This window comes from Rattus norvegicus, chromosome 11 (genome assembly GCF_036323735.1).
Source record: "Rattus norvegicus strain BN/NHsdMcwi chromosome 11, GRCr8, whole genome shotgun sequence".
In the NCBI taxonomy this organism is placed as follows: Eukaryota; Metazoa; Chordata; class Mammalia; order Rodentia; family Muridae; genus Rattus; species Rattus norvegicus.
The window spans coordinates 54,144,149-54,166,118 of record NC_086029.1 but is presented as its reverse complement, the minus strand read 5'-3'; the positions used below and the strand labels follow the sequence as shown (position 1 = coordinate 54,166,118).

The window sequence follows — 21,970 nt, the reverse complement described above, 5'->3', positions numbered from 1 at the left end:
CGCCCTCCCCCCAACAGTCTAGTTCACTGTACCCTGTCACATTTTAACAAATCCACGTTGGTTAATTGTTAAGCAGTCATGTAAACGAGTACCAATAATTTTATATTTCCTTCTTCCTGGTTCCATAAGATATACTGTAATCTCAGATTTAATGATATAAAAAATCATATCCAAAAAAAATCATATCCAGAGAGAATGTTTATATCTCTATAGAATAGGGCTGTTTATATTTCAAGAACTTATACAAATCTGCAACAGTCATAGAAAATGCTGAGCACGTAGGTAAAGGTGTAATGTGAGCATGACCTAAATTCTCGTAGCCATTTTGTAATTTGAAAAAACGACATTAAGCAAAATTTAGCAATTTTGTAGAAATAAATAAAAGTGGAAACATGCATATTCTACACTGTATATATATTCTAACCCTACAGCAATTGTACTTCTATGTTTAAGAGGTACACAAACAAATCAATAAAAAAGTTGCACAATGCAGAAGTACTTATACTAATAAAAGTTTTAAAAATACTGAGACATATAAGAAAACCCCACAGAATAGCCCAAACTAATGAACTAGATTTATAGGTATTAACGCAATGGAATCTCAAAGGTTGGGTGGAAAAAGCAAGAATAATACACAACCTTTTGTATGAATGTTAAAATTTATATGAAATATAGAAAGATATTCACAGACTAATAAACTTTAATACAGAATGGTGATGACTTTAGGTGGGGTAGGAGATGTGATAGAAGTGGGGTATGTAGAGAGCTTCAACTGTTTTACGAGTGGATTATCTCGCAGACTTAGTGGTAGTACACTGGAATTTGTTATATTATTCTCTGTTCTTGTTTTGTGTGTACATGACAATCTTCTATTGGGGGTAGGTAATGAATGATCTTTGAAACAATGGAAAATGTCTGATCATGATAATACATAGAAGGAATCTAAAGTAACATTGTAATAGTCGATCGATTTAATAAAGATGGTATAAATTAATTGTGCATTACTAGTATATATGACCAATAATTTACCAAGGCAACAAACACTATATTAATGTAATATGAGGTGAATAAGATCAACATGCATTTTTGAAACATTTACAATGTCAAAAAAAGTCATTTGAATTGCATATAATCTTTAAGAGGAATAATGGATGAAAGAGTAACTTCCAGCTCCTACCAAAATGATAATCAGGAATGGCGGAAGTCACATACTAGCCCTTCTTGATTGGATGTGTGAATTTGCAATCCACGAGCAGAATATCTAGTTACAGTAATAAGTCTAGGATTACTTACTCGATGCTCATTCTTGAAATCAGATCAAATGTTGTAAAACCCGCTGCCATGAAGTTACTCTTGTATTGCCCCATCTTTATAGAATCCAGCCAGTCACCCACTGTGACAAACAGTGGATATTCAGGAACATCACCAGGGGATTCTGGCATTCTACAGGGAAGTAGAATAGGTAAGTCAGACTTAGTCATTTTTTATTTACACCTTTTACAATATTGTTGAATCGAATATTTTACCCGTTATTTAAATGAATTCTACTTTTCTACCTTATTAGCAAGTACTTAGAACAAGTTCTTTTTATCAAATCAGTGATTTCTTTTGACTTTTCCTGTCTTTTGCCACTATGGGTATTATTAATAGACCCTTAGAAAAACCATTTCTTCTCTCTATGTAGTATTTTTTTTTCTTTCATGAAATTGTTTGGAGAGGTAGAGCCTAGTCTACCCACTGTCTCTGTCTGCAGAATAGCAGCTTTTTCCTGAGTACCATTTCCAACCTCTTACCAATCTATGTCCTCTTACATAACCTACGCCTGCTGTGATGCTTCTCCTTCTAAAGGTTAATTCATTGGTCAACTTCAAATTGTGTATTTTAAACATTCAACAATAATATTCTTATTTAAAAATTATGTCTGGTATTACAGAACTTACTTGCATAAAAATATCCAAGCATAGTGTATGAGTACTTTAGCTCAAAGCATAGATATGAAGCCATAACATAAAGCAAAAATTAATAAAGTGAGGGCTAACAAGCCAAGGATAAAGTATTGATAGTTATTGAAATAGTAATATTGTGATCAACTTAGTTTTAAAGTATCTGCAAAAGCACTCTAATTGAGAATCTTTTATAGTTTAAGAATAATGTAAAGGCATTATTTTGGAGCACCCAGGAAAGATATGAAAGAATGCATGTATGCAAATGTTTATAAATAGCATACACACATATTAGCTAAAGTTGGCAGGAATATAATTAAAAACATAGTAAAATAACTAAGGAATTTGCGCTTATGCTTTTCTAGTGAAACACTGTAGTCTTCTTTCTATGGGAATGCCAGAATTCCATCCATGTCTGAAGCTGTGTTAGAAGATTTCTGAGAGCTTGTGAGCAAACTGCAAGGAAACAAGACAAGAGTCTTTGTGACCTCTGTTCCTCCATAACATAGATTTATTCATGGCCCCCCAAGCTGTAGTAATAGGAGTGGGTTTACTTTGGATTATCCGTCATCTTACCCATTATTATTCAGAATAATATTTCCAAGCATGAGTTGTCCTCCTGACTCTAAAAGCCTAAACTCATGTGACCTGATCCTTGTGACTGTACATAACTTGAAATCGAGTGAACATTGTTCATTTGACCTTGCTTAGCCCTCAGAATACCCTCAGAATATAAACTGTGTGATGTGTAGGATGATGTCATTATGCAGGTGTAGACAGGTACAAGATAGAACGAGGCCTGTCACTGGACAAGAAGGAAGGATGCGGGGAGAAAAGTTTTAGAGAGGACGAGGAGACTGGAGCAAGAAAGGAGAAGCAGTTGAGAGAACATGGAAGCCGACGTTAAGATTCCTCTCTGCACATTTACAGGTTGTTATGAATGTTCTTAAGAGATGGATGTGTACAGGGCTTTGTATGTTTAGGTGGGCAATTATATCTTATCAATTGGATCAGAGGTTATTGTGTTGTGTGTTCTTTCATGTGGCGATCTAATTTAATTCAAGAGTAGTGTGTGGTGGCTGGAGACATTAGGCTGCCACAGAATTGGGACGTGTATTTCTGGCATGGTGGTAACCTGCCTTGGGAACTAGATGGGTAGAGAGATTGATGCCAGGCTCAGAGAGTAGCTATCGGCAGTGTGATATGGGATGGAGCAGAGTGGGCGATATGCTTTGCTGACTGAGATGAAGATATCTACCAGGTATCTTGGGGGCACTAAGTTGCTGGACCTAGTGAGGGATAAAAGACAGCATTTTTAAAAATAATTTTACAGCAACAGGTGGTGCCCGAGGTGTTGGCCATTGCGAGATACTCTTCTCTGTCTCACTTTGAGGTTCTACGCTTTCAGGTTCATCCCACCAAATAGAGTAGCACCATGGAAACACGGAAATATTGTGATTTTTGTAAAAATACTTGGTAGGAAATGTGTTCATATAATAACAGATGCGTTACAACAAATGTTTCATTTAAACAGTCTTAGATACAAAACTTACATTATCTAGTAAAGCATTAATGATCTTTAAAAATATATTTATGATTTGATTCAAATCAATATTTACTAAATAATAAAAAGGTTCTTACCACAAGTAAATGACTAAACTGTTTTATTAGACACTGAAAGTTAGTCCAACTTTTAATTATTTTTTCTTAAGATTTAATATATATATGTGTATATATATGTATATATATACATACATATATATATATATATATATATATATATATATATATATACTGTAGCTATCTTCAGACACACCAGAGGAGGGCATCAGATCTCATATGATCCACCATGTGGTGCTGAGATTGGAACTCAGAACCTCTGGAAAAGCAGTCAGTGATCTTAACCACTGAGCCATCTCTCCAGCCCTATTTTGTTCTTAATATATTTTAAAATAAATGAAAATATCTGTAGACACATAATTTGAACATCAATATTTTAAATATTTCATCAAGCTTTTGCCATCAATATTTTAATTGTGAAAATTGGAACTGAATCTGCTAATATGCAAAAATGCTTGTCTAAACCTATGAAGGAAGACTATCTGGGTTTATACATACTGTCTAACTCTGGTACCTTTCTGATAAAATATAGATAGGAGTGAGCATGAACGTCTAAGGTGAAAATTGAAGACCTATCCATGTATACTCCTTGGTTGGTGTTATAGGCCCTTGGGGGACCTGGGAGGGAGAGAGGAGGAGGAGGGATAAAAGGGGTGGGGGTGGGGTCATGGTTAGGTATGGGAAGAGACAGGAGAGAAGTCCAGAGGTTCAGGAAAATGAATAGAAATATGTAGCAGTGTACGGGGGTAGGGATCTGCTGGGGGAAAACCACCAGAAAGTCCCAGATGCCAGGGAAGCAAGGGGTTCCTAGGATCCAGCGGGGACGTCATTAGCTGTGATACCCAACTGAGGGGAGAGAACCTGTAGAGAACAACCACTTCCAGGGTAGGCATGGGCCCCAGTTGAGGAATGGTGACAAGCATCCATCTCAAAAATTTTAACCCAGAAATGTTCCCATCTAAAGGAAACACAGGAACAAAAAATGGAGCGGAGACTGCAGGAAGGGTCATCCAGAGACTGCCCCACCTTGAGGTCCATCTGCAGACACCAAACCCTGATACTATTTCTGATGCCAAAAAGTGCTTGCTGACAGGACTGTCTTAGTATAGCTGTCTTCCGAGAGGCTCTTCCAGCACCTGACTAATACGGATGCATACACTACCTAGACTTTTAAATGACAGCATTCTTGAGAATTTCCGATTGTTGAGTCTACACTGTGAATATGCAAGGGAATTCAAAGTAGCCTCTGCACAACTTTCTTGAGTTACTTAGTGTCTATAGCCTATTTCTTAGGAAACACTGCTGCAGTTCATAGACTCACTCTCAAAAGATCAGGGAACCCTTAAGGTGAATGTCTTATTTTAGAATAATATGGCGCTAATAACTGCAATTACTTGTTAGAGGATTTTGTTGAAGTGACATATCTTTCATATTCTTACGACTTCCTTATTTTCTTTTCTTTGTTTCACATAGAATTTCACTATATGGCTCAGTCTAGCCTCAAACTCGTGATCCTCTTGCTTCAACCTCTAGAGTTCTGGGATTATAGACATGCACCTTGACACCTAGTCCACACTCTTCTTGTTGCACAGGTAAAGTTGGATAAGTCTCATTCTCTATATGAGATGACACTGGAGTAGCTCTTAAGGTTTCACAATTTAATGCAACTGGTGAATAGAAATGTGATTCATTAATTTGATGTCATTAATATAGAAAGATAATGGAAAAACAAACACTCTTTCAGTGACTGATATAATAGCCTAACTCCTCATTGAAAAGCATTTACATTTGCTCCCAAATTCTTGTAATATCACAATTTCTTTTCTTGCACCCACACAGTTAGTAGCCCAGTTTCCTCCCAGCCCTTTTCTGCAGCTGGGCTGGCACTTGATTTAGGAAGGTCGGGGGTTCTACATTGTTCATGGCTGCTGTGTGGGAACTTTTATTTCACTTTATCTTATACTGAAGTTGAAAAATGCTGCTATATTCTGGCTTTCAGAGTTGGGCACTTCTATCCTCACATGAATTTTATAGAACACTGCCTAATAAACAACAAATGCCCTTTCTTATCAAACCTGTACAGTGATAAATGCAGTCTATTTTTCAGCTGAGATTGTAGAAATCACTGGTCTTCGGTGATTAGTGGAGTCGCTCTCGTGAAGCATCTTCATAACAGAGCCGGAAGCTCACACAGCGTGTTGTACACTGGAAATAGCAACTCATATCTGTACTCTCAGCACTCCGGTCTATTACCATCTTCACATGAAGTCCTCCTGACTCTGTGGCCATTCTTGTCTATACCTGGTTGATTCCTCTACCAACACTTGAAGATATAAACACTACCTATCCAATCATTGAAAGAAAATTTTACTCTTCAGTTTTTCAATTATTCAAGATTTTCCATTGCATTCTTTTCAATAATGCCTATTATTTAACTTGACCACTAATTCATGAGATAATTTTGAGACTAGAAATTAAAGCATGATTTGGCTCAAAGTGTTCTAAAGTATCGAATGCTTAGAAACATGTAATGTATCCTGCCTCTACTTAATGCCTATGAGTAAAGAATGAATAGTATTTGCACAGTGATCATTGATTTTTATTAGGTTAGTGTGATCATTAATTTTTTAGATTTTATATTTGTAATTCTTTTAATTGTTCAGACTATTTAATAGGCATAATAAGATTCATAACTGGTAAACATTAGAAGAATGTTCAAATTTTTAACTATGAACACATGAAGAGATAAATTCATGGCAGGAATAATGCTTTTAAAATAATCTCTCGCAATTCTGAGTGGAATACCCAGCACATGGTTCCTAAAGAGAGAATAGTAAGTCACTGGACCTCAAAGAAAGATTCCTGTTTTTGAGGAAATACTCAAGTGATAAAGAACATCATATCCCATGTAGTGGTAATGCACGGATGGTGGCCGTTATCCTATCTCGTGGCATTGATCTCCTGCACCACACAACAACAGCAGGATCTGAGCGGAGCATGAAAAAGTCCTGCCCACTAGCAATGCCTGCCATTGCAAGCAGAAAGGAGAAACACGTGTGTGCAGCACCAGAAAACCCAATCTACAGAAAACCCCGAGGATGTAATTCTGGAACTATGTTCCTTCCTTATGTCTTCATCGCTCTACATTATTGCAGTTATAGACTTGTTCTCAACTAGTGTTTTTCAAGTGGCTGCAAATTGCTGGAGGATGCTTTGGGAGTATAAGAGAATGTTTTTAATCTCTATGTGGGAGGGCATGTGCTCTACATCTTTGTATTTACTTGGTAAAAAGAATGAAGTGATGGGCCGTGCTACAGCCAAAATACTTTAAGGAGCTTTTAATAAACTTCACCTATGAAGTCTTATTCAGCCCAAAGAAAAATGTAACTGGAAAAATAAAAATGTACCTTCCTTTAGTATACTCATATGCTCAGAACAGTGAAACATCTGGAGATTTTACGTTATTCAATTCTGCATCGTCTAAGTGACTATGGACTTCGGAGTTGGTGGACTTTGTTACTAATCTCATGTTAACTTCTTGTGTTCTTTTGACAAATGGCCTCCTGGAGTGTCCCTTTCCTTGTCTAAGACACAGGAACAGCAAGTAATGATAGTACCCGGTGGGTACAATGATCAGCACACAGTATAGTTTCAACAAGCAGCACTGGTCATGACTGTTTATAGCACAGCGATAGTCAGTGTTATCATCGTCCTGTGCCAGTAGCTCATTCAGTTTAGATCCTCTGATAGGCAGGAAGGACTCTCGTGGCTGCTGACCGATACTTCCTATCTCAGCTCCCTTCCACAAAGGTGATTCCTGTGCAGTGTTTGCACAGGTTTGACCAGACACTTATTTCTGTACAATAAACATCAACAAAATACAAGCAACAAAAATCAAAATAAAACACTTCACAATGACTTATATATAGATGTAAACAATTTTGTAGATGTCAACAGTACATTGCCTGGGTCGTCTTGTCAAAAATCTTTTGAAAGTGGATGAAAAACTGTATATTACATTGTTGAAAATCGTTATCGGAATGCAAGATGATAGCAATTAGGGTTCTCATTTTCCGAAGCAGAAGCATTGCAGAGCTGGTCTGACTGTTTTCCCTACATTTCTCATTCACTGGAAACCAAGTGCTTGAAAATTCAACCATACTCTTACGTGTACTGAGGAAGATAGTAGTTAAAGTTCTTAAGCAGCACAAGTTTGCAAGATCCCTAGCCATAGGCAGTCCACAGTGAGAATATTTACGATGTGCCTTGGCTGAGGCAGAACATGACTGATGATCCCACCGAGTATTACAGACCAGTGCCGTCCATCTGAGCAAGTGCTGCTATTCCCAGATACCATGTTTAAACTGATGTTTAAAAGCACAAAATTGTGAAAAATTGTTTGCAGAGGGCCTGGGACAGAATTGGAAATGTTCTCCCAACAACCCACCCTTTCTCCTTTCCTCATTTTTCTTTTCCCAGTACTAGGCATTGAAAGCTAGGGGCTTGCTTATGTAGGGGCTGTACCAGTGACCTATATACACCAAGCCTTAGCAATGTTATTTCACTATTGCATTGCAGTTCTGCCAAAAAGAGCGTCTAGCTGGCTGCAACCTAGTATGCTTAGGAGATATCAGAGCCTGGAGCATTGGGAAGGATAGCTAATGAATGTGCAGGAAGACGGGGTAGGGCGGGGAAGGTAGAGAGTGAAAGGACACAGGGCAGTAATCAGGTAACATACTATTAAACTTCAGGTAGCCAGATACAGCCCGGGACTCTGTAGGATTATACCTATGTGGAATTGGGGACTACAAGGTTGATCCTGAGAGTTGTGGCAAAGAGGACAAATAGGGGGAAGGAACAGAGAAGAGCCAGGCATTGCTTGAAATGTTCTTCTACACATAGCCTTGATCTCAAGCTGGTCCTGTTCTCCCAGGGGGTTTGTCCCATGTGACAACCACAAATAACTCTTCGACAGGAAATGACTAACGTCACTAATGAGAGCACATTGATATTGCATGTATGGACAGTTGCTTGCCTCCATCAAGATGGTGATTTTGAAAATCCATTTAGTAGTTATTTGGATTTAAGGACACTCTTATATAAATCACCATGATCTCATATATGTCCTTATACTTTTTCAAAGTATATGTGTATATGTGTATAGTGTATTTGGAACTCTAACGAAATGTGAATATGCCTATGGGAAGCGCCAGGCAGGGGAATGTCAGCAGAGGACAAGAGTGAGAACCGCTCTTCCCAATCCCGAAAGCCTTGGACCAATAGCTTTCCTATAGATTCTCAGTTGTTGGCAATGGGGTTTATGAAATTCCCAATTTTCCAGCATAAAGCTATTATACTATGGATTCCATATCCTTCCTCATTATCTTTAGTCATCTAAATTTTCCCTCCACTTATCACTTGTCAAGCATAAGAGCAAAATTTTCTCAGGTGAATTTTTGAGAAAAAGGCAATTATAGTGGAATAAAAACCATTGGGATGTAGTTGATGAAAGAGCGATGTTTGTGTTGGTGTAGAAATGGGAGAAACGCGTAGTCTGGGGACACTGAAGAAAAGGAGAGTCTAATGACGAGTGGCTGTGCATCATACGCTAGGACTTTTTAGCATGTTTGCATGTGTGAGCATGTGCATGTACGGGTACTCATGTGTTGCATGCACATAAGTGTTGTAATTCAGAAGCCAGAATAGGATACCAAATCTATTATTTTCTGCCCTATTACCTGGATACAGGATTTCTCACTGAATTGGAATCTTGCTGTTTTGGTTTGGCTGGCTGCTTGGCCAGCAAACTCTTAAACTTCTACAATCATTATCCCTGCTGCTGGGGCTATAGGCACACAGAGCCATACTCTCTTATTGTTTGCTTTTTATTCTTTTAATGTGGGTGCTAGTTATTCAAATTCAGATAGATCCTTGTGTTTGCAGAGCAGAACACTCTTAGGCATTGAACTGTCTTCCCAGCTGACATGTTTGAGAGGCATTCAGTAGCAAGACTGACGGTCACTTTTTCTTAATCCAACATTAATCTGGGACAGGCATGCATTCTGAAACGCGGGAGATGGATAGGCTTTCCATGTGGAGGTGCTCGTCTTCATTTTATAAACACAGAACCAACCAAGATTTTTCTTCACAATAAAGTGCCTCAATTCTCAGGAGTTGGGAACAGACTATGGATGGTCTGAGGAATATGCAGCCAGTGGAAGACAAGGCAAAGCCATCCTGTGTTTTATAAACCCTGTGATGATTAGAATAATGGTAAGTTGCAGACACAGTACCTCGGGAACACTGGTTCATTTTGTTTCTCAAACAAAAATATATGAAAACAAAAAGTTCGTGCATCTATGCCATGCACAAGGATAGAAAAAAATCACTCACGAAAATTACTATTTGTTCCAGACAGATTAGATTTTGGAACTGAACCAAGCTGACAACTTCATATGAAGGATGCAATTCCTAGCCTGCGTATGGCAGGGCTCTTCAGAGCATGGCAACCATTTCATCACAGACCTCTGGCCCTCGGTGAGGACCATGCATCTGCTTCGACCATTTATCCTTTCTCCGTTTTATTTATTTATTTTTGGTCATTTTCTGATTTGAGATTCTTCCTGAGTATTTTACAAGTAGGATGACGATTCACAGTCTCAACATGCAGTCAAGGAACTGCTCTATTTGTCTGTTGAAAACAATGACGGTAGACTCTTTTTAGTCAGGCAGCTTTGTTATGGCCACCATGAAGTCTCTTAATCTTGCGTCACAACAAGAAGCTGAGAGGAAGTGAGTTGGGTTTAGAGGCGTGAGGTGACGCCCTCTTCCTTGAAGGGAGACTCACACTGTAGCGGGTTTTCATTATGATGGTCTCTCAGTAGTAAAGCACGGTGTATTTTCAAGAGACTATGAAAGCTAAACATCAAGAAACAATCTTTCTACCTATCTTGCGTGTAGGAGACAGGTTTCTGGAAATAAAATGTTATTACTATGGATTGATCTTTATTTTGTCTTTGTATTCCCTTGGTATTGTCTTATAAATTTTATAAAAACTTGTCCTTGTTGAGGCTGCTTATGGACCTGTGTGCATCACTGCTAAATCCTGCTGACATACTCCACTTTATGTTTACTGAAGCCTTGTGAAGGCTTGGGCCTCACGTCCCTTGAAACAGTCTTCTTGTTTAAGTTTTATAATGTGGCTCCATCCTGGTTTCCTGCATTCCCAGTCTGCGTTGCTCTTCCTTTTCAATCTTGTTTGCTTATTGTATTTTGGGATCCTGTCTTCAATTTTTTAAGATTTATTTTATTTATTATATACAAGTACATTGTAGCTGTCTTCAGACACACCAGAAGAGGGCAGCAGATCCCATTACAGATGGTTGTGAGCCACCATGGGATTGCTGGGATTTGAACTCAGGACCTCTGGAAGAGCAGTCAGTGCTCCTAACCGCTGAGCCATCTCTCCAGCCCTGGGATCATGTCTCAAGTCTTGGCATTCTCTATAGCTGCCTTCTCTTCCTCTGTTTATTTGCATTCCTTATATTCACCATAGGTCATCTTAACTGGGCTGATGCCTTCAGTTTTAATCTATATGCTGGTCAATTTCAAGTATATACATCTAGGCTAGCTATTTGAAAAATAATAATTATGTATGTGCACGAGTGTCTATGTGTAGGTATGTGCACATGCTTGTAGACACCCAGGAAGGCCAGAAGGGGTTGAATATCCTGCAGCTCAAGTCATAGGAACTCATGAGCTGCTTTGTGTAAGCACTGGAAATTGCCTCAAGGATAGTATATACACTCTTAATTTCTGAGCCATCTCTCTAGTCCAAAAGCCCAGTTTTGTTTTTACCTCAAATTCAACCTATATGTATGTGTTCACTCTCCTATACTGTGATACAGGCGTCTCTGATGCAGAATGCTTCGGCATTCTCATTTCTGCTCCAAGACCTGTTCCTCTTAGCAAGAAAGCACCTATTGTTTATGCAATATATCTATATCTATATTTATATCTATATCTACCTGACAAATACCTACTTTTTTCTTCTTCCTTCAATATTTATTCAGGAAACCATGAGGAATTATGTTGCCTACCAATAAATTCATTCTCTCTTCTCCAGATCTCAACTCCCATTTTATAATTTAGGCCTTGAACTTTCATAGCTTGGTTTTCTAAAAAGACACACATGGCCCTGTTTCCCATCTTGCTCCTTGTTTTGTACACAGTCTAAATCTAGTGGTCTTCCAGAAGCACAGCTGTAATTATTTCATTTTCTTGCTTAAACATCCTTCAGTGGCTGACCAGTGCCTTAATGGTGAAGTTCAAAGTGCTTCTGTTTCCTGTGCCTTCTTCCTTACGGTTTCCAACGCTGGGCTGCTCAGAGGAGATGGGCTGCAGCAACACCTGAATCACTAGCTATTTCATGCTTGGCTTCACTTTGCTGAGGCTGCCAATTAGTGATTTAGAGGTGAACTCTTACATGCTTGGCTGTGAAAAGAGGCCTGTTTCAACTAGCTTTTGCAATAACGTACTCTAATTGTTACTGAAACCCCGTACTGGCTCGAACCTGTGACCCCTGCTCCCCCAGTTGAGTGTTGGTATATCCTGTAGCTGACTAGTAATTCAGGAAGTGTGCTTTGGTTGTTTATAATCTAGCCTAAAGGAGGATATAGATGATATTTCAAGTGCAATATTTCAGACCAAGATGAGGACTATTTTTGCTCCCACTTTCCTCCTCCTTCTCAATGTTCTTCAGAGAGGAGAGAGTGGGCTTTCTTAGTTGTACTGAAGGTTATAAAATGCTGGATGAGTGCCTTCATTTTCTCATCACCTGTCTTATTCTGATTTTGGGAGAGGAAAGTAACAGCAGCTGCGTGTGATGGGAGCAGCAGGGAGCATCCTTCCTTTTGGCGATCCACAAATCATCTCGTCTTGCTTGCCATTTCAAATAGAGGGATGGGACATAGAATGGAAAGAAAATTGGAGAGGACACACACGTGCACACAAATTCTACTTATAAAGATAGAGAAGAATCGGGCTGGGGATTTAGCTCAGTGGTAGAGCGCTTACCCAGGAAGCGCAAGGCCCTGGGTTCGGTCCCCAGCTCCGAAAAAAAAAAAAAGAACAAAAAAAGAAAAAAAGATAGAGAAGAATCAGGAAAGAAGGACATGTATGTGTGCATGTGTGTTTGTATGTATCTTTGATATCTTTTTTTTGATATATATCTTTGAGATATATATACATATATATGTGTGCATATATATATACATATACATATATATACATATATATATATATATATATATATATATAATGTGGTACCAAATATCCACATAAGAGAAATGTAAATAAAGTAATACAGACAGATAAAATATAAATAGAAATAGAAAGGAAGGGATTTTTTCTAATAAAACCGTATTTTCTTTCATGTTAATGATTATCTGATGAGCTAATGAACACGATAAGAGTTATAGAGGGTTGATAATTGGACAGCTACTAAGGCAAGCTCGTTCCCCCTATCTGTTCCTCTTGCCTGCAGCCTGAACGATTGTGACTGTCGGGGAGAAAGTACCAACATTATGCATCTTACACGAGGATGTCCTCCACCAGCGTGTGAAGGGCGCTGGGGTTGCGAATCAGTTTGTCCAGGAAGCTGACGATGTCAGTGAATTTTGGCCTGTGGTTTCTCTCCTTCTGCCAGCAGTGGAGCATCAGCTGGTGCAGCGACGGTGGGCAGCCCATTGGAGCAGGAAGTCGGTAACCTTCTTCAATGGATAAAATAACCTAAATGCAAACAGACGCAGGTCACTCTCTTACCTTGGGTGACAGCGAGGTGTGTGCAGCATCTTCATACCCAAGCAGGACAAACCAAAATACTGATAAGAGTGAACACTACTTAAGATGAATACACAGGGCCCAGGCAAAGGTATATATATATCCAAGTTCTGAAGATGAATTGCTGTTAATTCAATAGTACAGCTGTCCCTTCTGGGAAGAAAATATGCTTTAAGCATGCACTGCTGGTGAGCACATAGTTAAGTTCTATCACTGTCTTAAAAAACAGCTGGACAGCCTTATTTGGCATCAATGGGAGGAGAGGCTCTGGGTCCTGTGAAGGCTCAATGCCCCAGTGTAAGGTGGGTGAGTGGGGGAGCACCCTCATAGAAGCAGGAGGAGTAGGGATGAGGGGGATTTTTGCAGAAGGGTAAACCAGGAAAGCAGATAACATTTGAAATATAAATAAATAAAATATTCAAAAAAAAGAAAAGAAGCAGCTTCTGTGTAACTTTGCTCAACTATTTTTTTAAGACTTACTTATTTTATGTATATGAGCCCACTGTCCTCGTGCACACCAGAAGAGGGTACCAGATCCCATTAAAGATGCTTGTGAGTTACATGTGGTTACTGGGACTTGAACTCAGAACCTCTGGAAGAGCAGCCAGTGCTCTTAACCTCTGAGCCATCTCTCTAGCCCTTGCCTAACTATCTTAAACCCTGATGTCAACAGCATAAAGGAAGCATGATATAGATACTTTTAGCACAAACAGGTATGTCTCTTGAACTCTTTTTCATCCTTTTTATAAGGTCAGTGTATTTTCTAAACCCGCTGTTCTCCCATTGTAGCATATTCCTTTCCTCCTTGTTGACTTTGGGTTTTCCCTTAGTCAGACTCTGACCTGACAGCACAGTTGTTTCCCCAGAGGTCCTAAGGTTCAAAACAGAAAAAGCTACAATGGTGAGTATAACAGGTGGCGAGAGAGAGGCTCTCTCTGTAGGACAGGGTGGTGACTACTCATGTATGGGCACTGGTGTAGTGCACAGGACTGAGGGATTGACGTTTTGTTCTGGGTTAATTTTAAGTCACTTAATTTAAATTTAAACGCCCACTCCAGAAAAAGGAATCTGTGTAAGAGTTAAGAGTAAAAAGGGTGGGTGGATGGGTGGGGGAGCACCCTAGTAGAAGAAGGGGGAGGGCAAAAGAATAACAAGGAGATGTTTTGCTTCTTTAATGTGTCACCTGCCAGCCCCTCCTAAGATGAATTTTCTAAATGTGGAATAAAATCGATTCTGAATTCATATAAGTTAGCTTTTGAAGAGAAGATCAAAGGTAGTCACTTAAACCTTTGTTCTTATATCATTTATGGGGAAGTTTTTTTTTAACCAATTTAAAAGTAGGGATACTGAGGATCAAACATATTTAAAGACAGACAACAATCAAATCACCCCCCCACACACACACCAACAATCAAAATATAAATTATCTATGGTTAACATTGCCATCTTAAGAATTCTGTTGCAGGACCATCTACATGCCTTTTTTTATGTTTTTTTTTTAAACACTGACATCTCATTTTAATTTCTTCTTAAACTGACATCATTTGACATGACTACAAAATATGTGAATTTATGTCAGAGACAAGTTGTAAAAAAGAAGCATTAGTATTTCCTCAGAATCCTCTTAATTGCTAAGTCCTAACTTTTTTCAGTATTAGAGAATTTCTTATGATCAGATCTGTTTTCGGTGGCCATAATTCTCCGTGTGCGTGTGTGTGCATGTGTGTTGTATATGTTGTGTGTGTTGTGTGTGTATGTATGTGTGTGTTGTGTGTGTTGTGTGTTGTGTGTGTGTTGTGTGTGTATGTGTGTGGTGTGTGTTGTGTGTGTATGTATGTGTGTGTTGTGTGTTGTGTGTGTGTTGTGTGTGTATGTGTGTGTTGTGTGTGTGTTGTGTGTGTATGTGTGTGTGTGTATGTATGTGTTCTGTGTGTTATGTGTATGTGTGTGGGGTGATTTCCTGTGTTTGGTCATGAGGAAGTCTAGATTGACTTTAGGTATCTTCTAGCATTGTCCACCTTCTGATTTTGAGAATTTCACTGAATCTGGAGCATGAGGTTTTAGCCAGACTAGACTGCTACCAAGTCCCTGGGATCCATGTGTTTCTCTTCCATCCCAGTGCTGGGATTATGGGTATGTGTGGTCATATACACCTCAGTGTATATGATACATATATGAGCTTCATATATGACATATATGAGTTCCACACGTGAGTGCTGGGGATGCAAACTCAGGTTCATATGCTTGAGTAGCAGTCACTACTCTCACAGATCTTTCTCTCAGTCCCAGAATACGTCCATCTGAACGGATATTAATGTTTTACTCTCCATTTTATATTACATTATTGAATATCATTTTTCTCATTTTTTGGCCTGTTTTTGGTACTAAGTAGGCTTGGGTTTAAGTCATATTGTTACATGTTTTAGTAAAACACAAATGGATAAAAAATGCTTGAAATCAATCACAACTACTGTGAATAGCTTAGGGAAGTAATTATAAAAAGTAGGACAGAATGGCCTTAGAGAACATCTGTGCCCTGGGAATGTGACAGCCAATTTGGAGGTTATATGACTGCAAGTGCATAGAATAAAACTGAGAGGTGAAGCCATGTTAGGAGGAACAGTGGCCTTTACAGAACATTTTCTATGTGCTTGGTCCTGGTACCCTTTTCTTTTGTTTACCACTTAAAATTACTCAGGCTGGCCGTTACTATTACTGCTACTTTTTACGTCATAAAAATTAGGCTGGGAGACGTAAGGAGACTTGTCTAGATTCACATAGCTACTGTGTGGCAGAATTAGGAGCTGAACTCCCTGTGACTTTCAGATGTCCTTTGCCGTTCCTCAGACACTGGCTTCAATTTTCATGATAGATTGTTCTCTTCTCCAATTTTATACCATGTTATCTTTTGTCATTATACACGCTCATTTGACTTCTGTGTTTTCATTTGGGCCCTGAACTTACTATTTTCAGTAAATAACACACACATACACACATACACACACACACACATCACACAACACAACACACACACACTCGCTCACACAGTACTCTGTAGTTTGTAGAATGCAATGCTTCAGTGAGTCGTCATTCGTGAGTGCTTTTGCATGTTTGATCACCTCTCTATCGTTGTATCTATCACTTTATTGAATTCTTTTTCCTGTCCCTTTTTCTCAGGCTATGTATATAGGAACGCAGGAGCTGCATATCTGGATTTTTCATCCTTGTCATTGAGCCTAGTGTCTCACTTATTAGTAAATACTAATGATCTAAGCAGACATTGCTAAAATAATTTTTTGACCTGTCTTGATAGAGGAGCGTACTTTTGTTAAATTTGAAACAGCTACTTCCGATAGACTCAGGGGACAGCATGATAGCATTTGAAGTCCTAGAGAACACATTAACTTTAAAAATATGTTATCAAGGGACAATATCTAGAATTTATTGATTGCTTAGACCAGTCCAGTGACAGGAGACTTGCTCTTCCTGACGAAAGAACTTTATTACACTCCTCAACCTTTGCTAACATTGTCTTCTTAGCCCCAGAGGGATTTCTATTTTCCACAGCTTTTCTAGACACTTCATGGAAACAGTAAACACCACAAATCCAGACCACTTGGCCTCTACCAGGCAGTGAACACCCTCAATGTTGATGCCTTTATTCTAAGGGCAGGGAGTGGCAAGAAGGTAGCATTGCTGTGTGGAACATTTGCCTTACTGAGGCCAGCAGAATGTTGGTGGCCTGCAAGGCTGTCTGTGGAGTAGTGGGAAGATCAAGAGACCACCCAATTTCCTCCTTATGTATCTCTCTGTCTTTTACAGAGTTCTTAGTTTCTCAGTTTCCTCAGTGCTTTAACATATCATCTTATAAAATTAATTTGAAACCTTGACTCAAGCCAGGTGTCAAACTCAACAGGAATGTATCTTGTAGAGCAATAACCCGATAACAGTAGTGAGGATTGAAAAACACCCAGCTAATTATCGAGAGCTTTTGGGTCTCATTTCCAAGATTCTAGTTACCAACGATATATGTTTATTATTTTAATCTTTGAAACAAACCTGTGGAGTAGCAACAATTCTTAGTGTCATTTGATAGCTAAGACACCCAATCAGAGGAAGGCCAGACTTGTCTGAAGTTACTCACACGTATAAAATCCCTAATTTCAAGAATTGCCTGAACCTGGATTCATGAAAGTATATTTTTAGTGGATATTTAATAATTTTCACCCCAAACAGAAACAAGCATAGTGATCACTTAAAATGTACTGTTGGCCATTCTAGTATAAAAGGTAATATAGCATGATACATATCTGTGAATCTGGAGTTTATAATCTAGTGAAGGAGACAAAAGCCTGTGAATATGGCAAGTATTATCTAAAACAGGGTCTGTGGTAGCCTACAGTAGGCCCCAGCAAGGGGAGGGGAATATTCAATGGTATGCAGACCTTTGCAAAGGCAAGTAGGGGCTTGAAAGAGGTGCTACTGGAAGTGGATTTGTGTAGATGGAAAAAATATGAAGCTAAATAAGAGATAAAACATTTAGATCTTATATCATTAGTACATCTGTATATTATAAACTTAGATTTTAATTTTCAATGAATGATGATATTTTAGTTGATATATATTCACTGTACATGGGACCATGTTGTATGAAGAAAACTGTATGTAAATGTATTTACTGGGCTTTAAGTGTACCATTCTCATACTTCCTACCCTTAGTAGTTGCTGCCCTCATTCTCCTTAGCAATTTTTGTTCTCCCCATACACTTTTACTTTTATTTTGAAGTCATTCTTGCGTACCTGAACTTACATATCTATTTAAAGTCTGGGATCCACAAATATGAAAAAACAGGCACTATCTGAATTTCTGAGACTGACTTCAATAAAGTGATTAAAATAATTATCTCCACTCATATCTATTTTCCTGAAATGGACATAACTTTCTTCTTTACGGTTGAAAGAAATGCCATTGTTTCTGTATCTATTTATCTGTTAACTGACATAACTGCATTGGTTCCAAAACTTAGCTACTGTGAATAGGGCTACATTAAGCACTTATGCATACAAATTCGGACTTTTTTTAAAAAATGATTTATTTATTTTATATATAAGTACATTGTCACTGTCTTCTGACACACCAGAAGAGGGCATTGGACCCCATTACAGATGGTTCTGAGCCACCATGTGGTTGCTGTGAATTGAACTCAGAACTTCTGGAAGAGCAACCAGTGCTCTTAACTGCAGAGCCATCTCTCCAAACCAAATTCAGACTTTCAACATAGAAGAAAACAGTTTTAGCAGGTGAACAATATTAGTTTTTGCTTTTAGAACTGCTTGCCCAACTCTGAAGAAGATTGGAGGTACAGACTGGTACAACCATTCTGGAAATCAGTCTGGAGGTTCCTCAGAAAATTGGACATTGAACTACCTGAGGACCCAGCTATACTTCTCTTGGGCATATACCCAAAAGATTCCCCAACATATAACAAAGACACATGCTCCACTAGGTTCATAGCAGCCTTCTTTATAATATCCAGAAGCTGGAAAGAACCCAGACGCCCTTCAACAGAGGAATGGATACAGAAAATGTGGTACATCTACACAATGGAATACTACTCAGCTCTCAAAAACAATGACTTTATGAAATTCACAGGCAAATGGATGGAACTGGAAAATATCATCCTGAATGAGGTAACCCAATCACAGAAAAACACACATGGTATGCACTCATTGATAAGTGGCTATTAGCCCAAATGCTCTAATTACCCTAAATGCACAGAACACATGAAAGTCAAGAAGGATGACCAAAATGCGGATGCTTCACTCCTTCTTTAAAAGGGGAACAAGAATACCCTTGGGAGGGGATAGGGAGGCAAAGTTTAGAACAGAGACTGAAGGAACTCCCATTCAGAGACTGCCCCACATGTGACCCATACATATACAGCTACCAAACTAGATAAGATGGATGAAGCAAAGAAGTGGGGCTGACAGGAGCTGGATGTAGATCGCTCCTGAGAGACACAGCCAGAATACAGCAAATACAGAGGCGAATGCCAGCAGCAAACCACTGAACTGAAAACGGGACCCCCGTTGAAGGATTCAGAGAAAGAACTGGAAGAGCTTGAAGGGGCTCGAGACCCCATATGAACAACAATGCCAAGCAACCAGAGCTTCCAGGGACTAAGCCACTACCCAAAGACTATACATGGACTGACCCTGGACTCTGACCTCATAGGTAGCAATGAATATCCTAGTAAGAGCACCAGTGGAAGGGGAAGCCCTGGGTCCTGCCAAGACTGAACCCCCAGTGAACATGATTGTTGTGGGGAGGGCGGTACTGGGGGGAGGATGGGGAGGGGAACACCCATATAGAAGGGGGAGGGGTTAGGGGGATGTTGGCCTGGAAACCGGGAAAGGGAATAATAATTGAAATGTAAATAAGAAATACCCAATTTAATAAAGATGGAGGAAGAAAAAGAAAAATAGACTCTGTGCAAAATTTAAAAAAAAATAGCCATCTGTAATTAATTTTTCGTAAAGTATACGTTCGTTTTTGACCATTTACTAATTGGATTATTGGATTGGAGGAGGAGGGGTTAGGGGGACAAGGCCTGGAAACTGGGAAAAGGAATAACAATGGAGATGGAGAAAAAAATCCAAAGAGAGAGAGAGAGAGAGAGAGAGAGAGAGAGAGAGAGAGAGAGTTCCAAATCTTGGCTTGGTAAAGGACATGGGAAGAAAAGTAACTTCTTGGAGGCTTGAGTGTGACAATGAATCTGGTATGCGTCTATACCTAACCTTATTGCCTCAACATTTGCTCAGGTGTTTGTGTGTATATGTGTGTTATATGCATGTGTACTTTTCATATGTTTGTGTGTATCCTTATAGAGGTCAGAAGTCTATATCCGACTCTTTCTAAATTGCTCTCCACCTTATTATGTGAAATACAGTCTCTCTCTAAGCCTGGAGCTCACCAATTCAGTGAGACTTGTTTACCAGTGAGTTCAGGGGTCCGGGGTGGGGTTCTCCTGGCTTAGCTTCTACAATATTGGAATCACAGATGCGTGTTGATACAGTTGGCTTTTTATCTACATACTGGGGCTCTGAATTCACACCTTCGGTGCTTGAATGGACAGCATCTTCTCGGCCCATTGGTCCAATTTTCATCATTCCATGGATTTTAGTTGACACTGTAATGGCTATTTCTGGTTGTCAACTTGACTATATCTGGAATGAACTACAATCTAGAATTGGAGAGCTCACCTGTCATTCAGATCCTGAGGTTGGAAGGCACAAGTTTCTGACCTGGATCCTGGCATGTAGATCTTGAGGCATAGTGGCCATGAAAAGCTTAGGCCCAGGCAAGGTAGCACAAGCCTTTAATCCCAGGAGATTTAGGCAAGGAGATCTTTGAGTTCAAAGTCAGCCTGGGACAAAGCAAGTCCCAGATCCAGGCATGGTGGTACACACATTTAATCTGGGCCATGCCTTCTGCTGGAGGCCTACATAAGGACATTGGAAGAAGGAAGATTCACTCCTCTTCACCTGCTTACACTTACTTGCCAGCACATCTGTTGGAACCTACTTCTAGAGAAGACCAGCTGAAACAACTAGCCACATGGGACTGAACAACTACTAGATTCTTGGACTTCCCATTCACAGCTGACCATTGTTGTGTTAATTGGACTCCAGACTGTAAGTCATCACAATAAATTCTCTCAACACAGAGAGACATTGCAGAAGTTCTGCGACTCTAGAGAACGCTAATACAGAGAATATATATATATATATATATATATGTATCATATAATAAGGAGAAGTCATGAAGACCAATTAATTGATCTCTCTCTCTCTCTCTCTCTCTCTCTCTATATATATATATACATATATATGTCAAAAAGAATTTGTATCCCAAATTATGAGCTGAGAACACAGCTTACTTCATTCAAAGACATGTATTGTTATGCATACTATAGATTAAAAAAAAACCTGAGGCTAAGTGACTTGGAAGATTATTCAGTATCACATCCAAAATAGACTAGCGTCATCACCATAACCTCTGAGTCACAGAAATAGAAGAGACGCTCTCTCTTGAGACTTGAGCCACATCCTCAACTCTTTGCTCACTTTAGCTAGAGTCTTCTTTTCTGGGCTTCTCTTGTGTAGCCCCAGCTGTCACCATCACTTGTCTTCCGATAGCTTCCATGTCTAGAACCCCAGGGAAACATCCTTTGATATCCATATTTATTACTCTGGTTCAGACCGCTTCAGTTTGAATCTCAGCCTTCACCTCTGTTCTGTCCATTCTGGCCCTTTGCTCTGGTCATTCAGAAATAGCTTCAGTCTCTCAGCTGATAGAACTGAACTCCTCATGATCTGCTAATCTCTCCCTAGCACTGCCAAGCATGGAGCCTTGTCAAGTCAAGCAACAGAGCTGTAACTTTCATCTCTGTGACTTCTGAGAGCTGTGTTCTGGGGGAAGTGTGAGGAAACGTTGCATTAACTGTACTGTCATAAACATTTCTTCTGGGGAAAACTTTGTTTTATACGTACTTTCTGGTGCCTTG

General features: G+C 39.3%; 1 protein-coding gene across 3 annotated transcripts in view; it reads right to left on the bottom strand.

Moving 5' to 3' along the window:
• The window catches only part of Epha6 (Eph receptor A6), a 951,337-nt gene that overhangs the window by 12,002 nt on the left and 917,365 nt on the right, over window positions 1-21,970 (bottom strand). For all 3 annotated transcript variants that reach the window (NM_001419529.1, XM_039088720.2, XM_039088721.2), the window contains 2 exons: window positions 13,159-13,352; window positions 1,294-1,443 (listed from right to left, as the gene is read on the bottom strand). In NM_001419529.1, coding sequence (NP_001406458.1) covers window positions 1,294-1,443; window positions 13,159-13,352 — 344 coding nt within the window. The remainder of the gene's footprint in view (window positions 1-1,293; window positions 1,444-13,158; window positions 13,353-21,970) is intronic.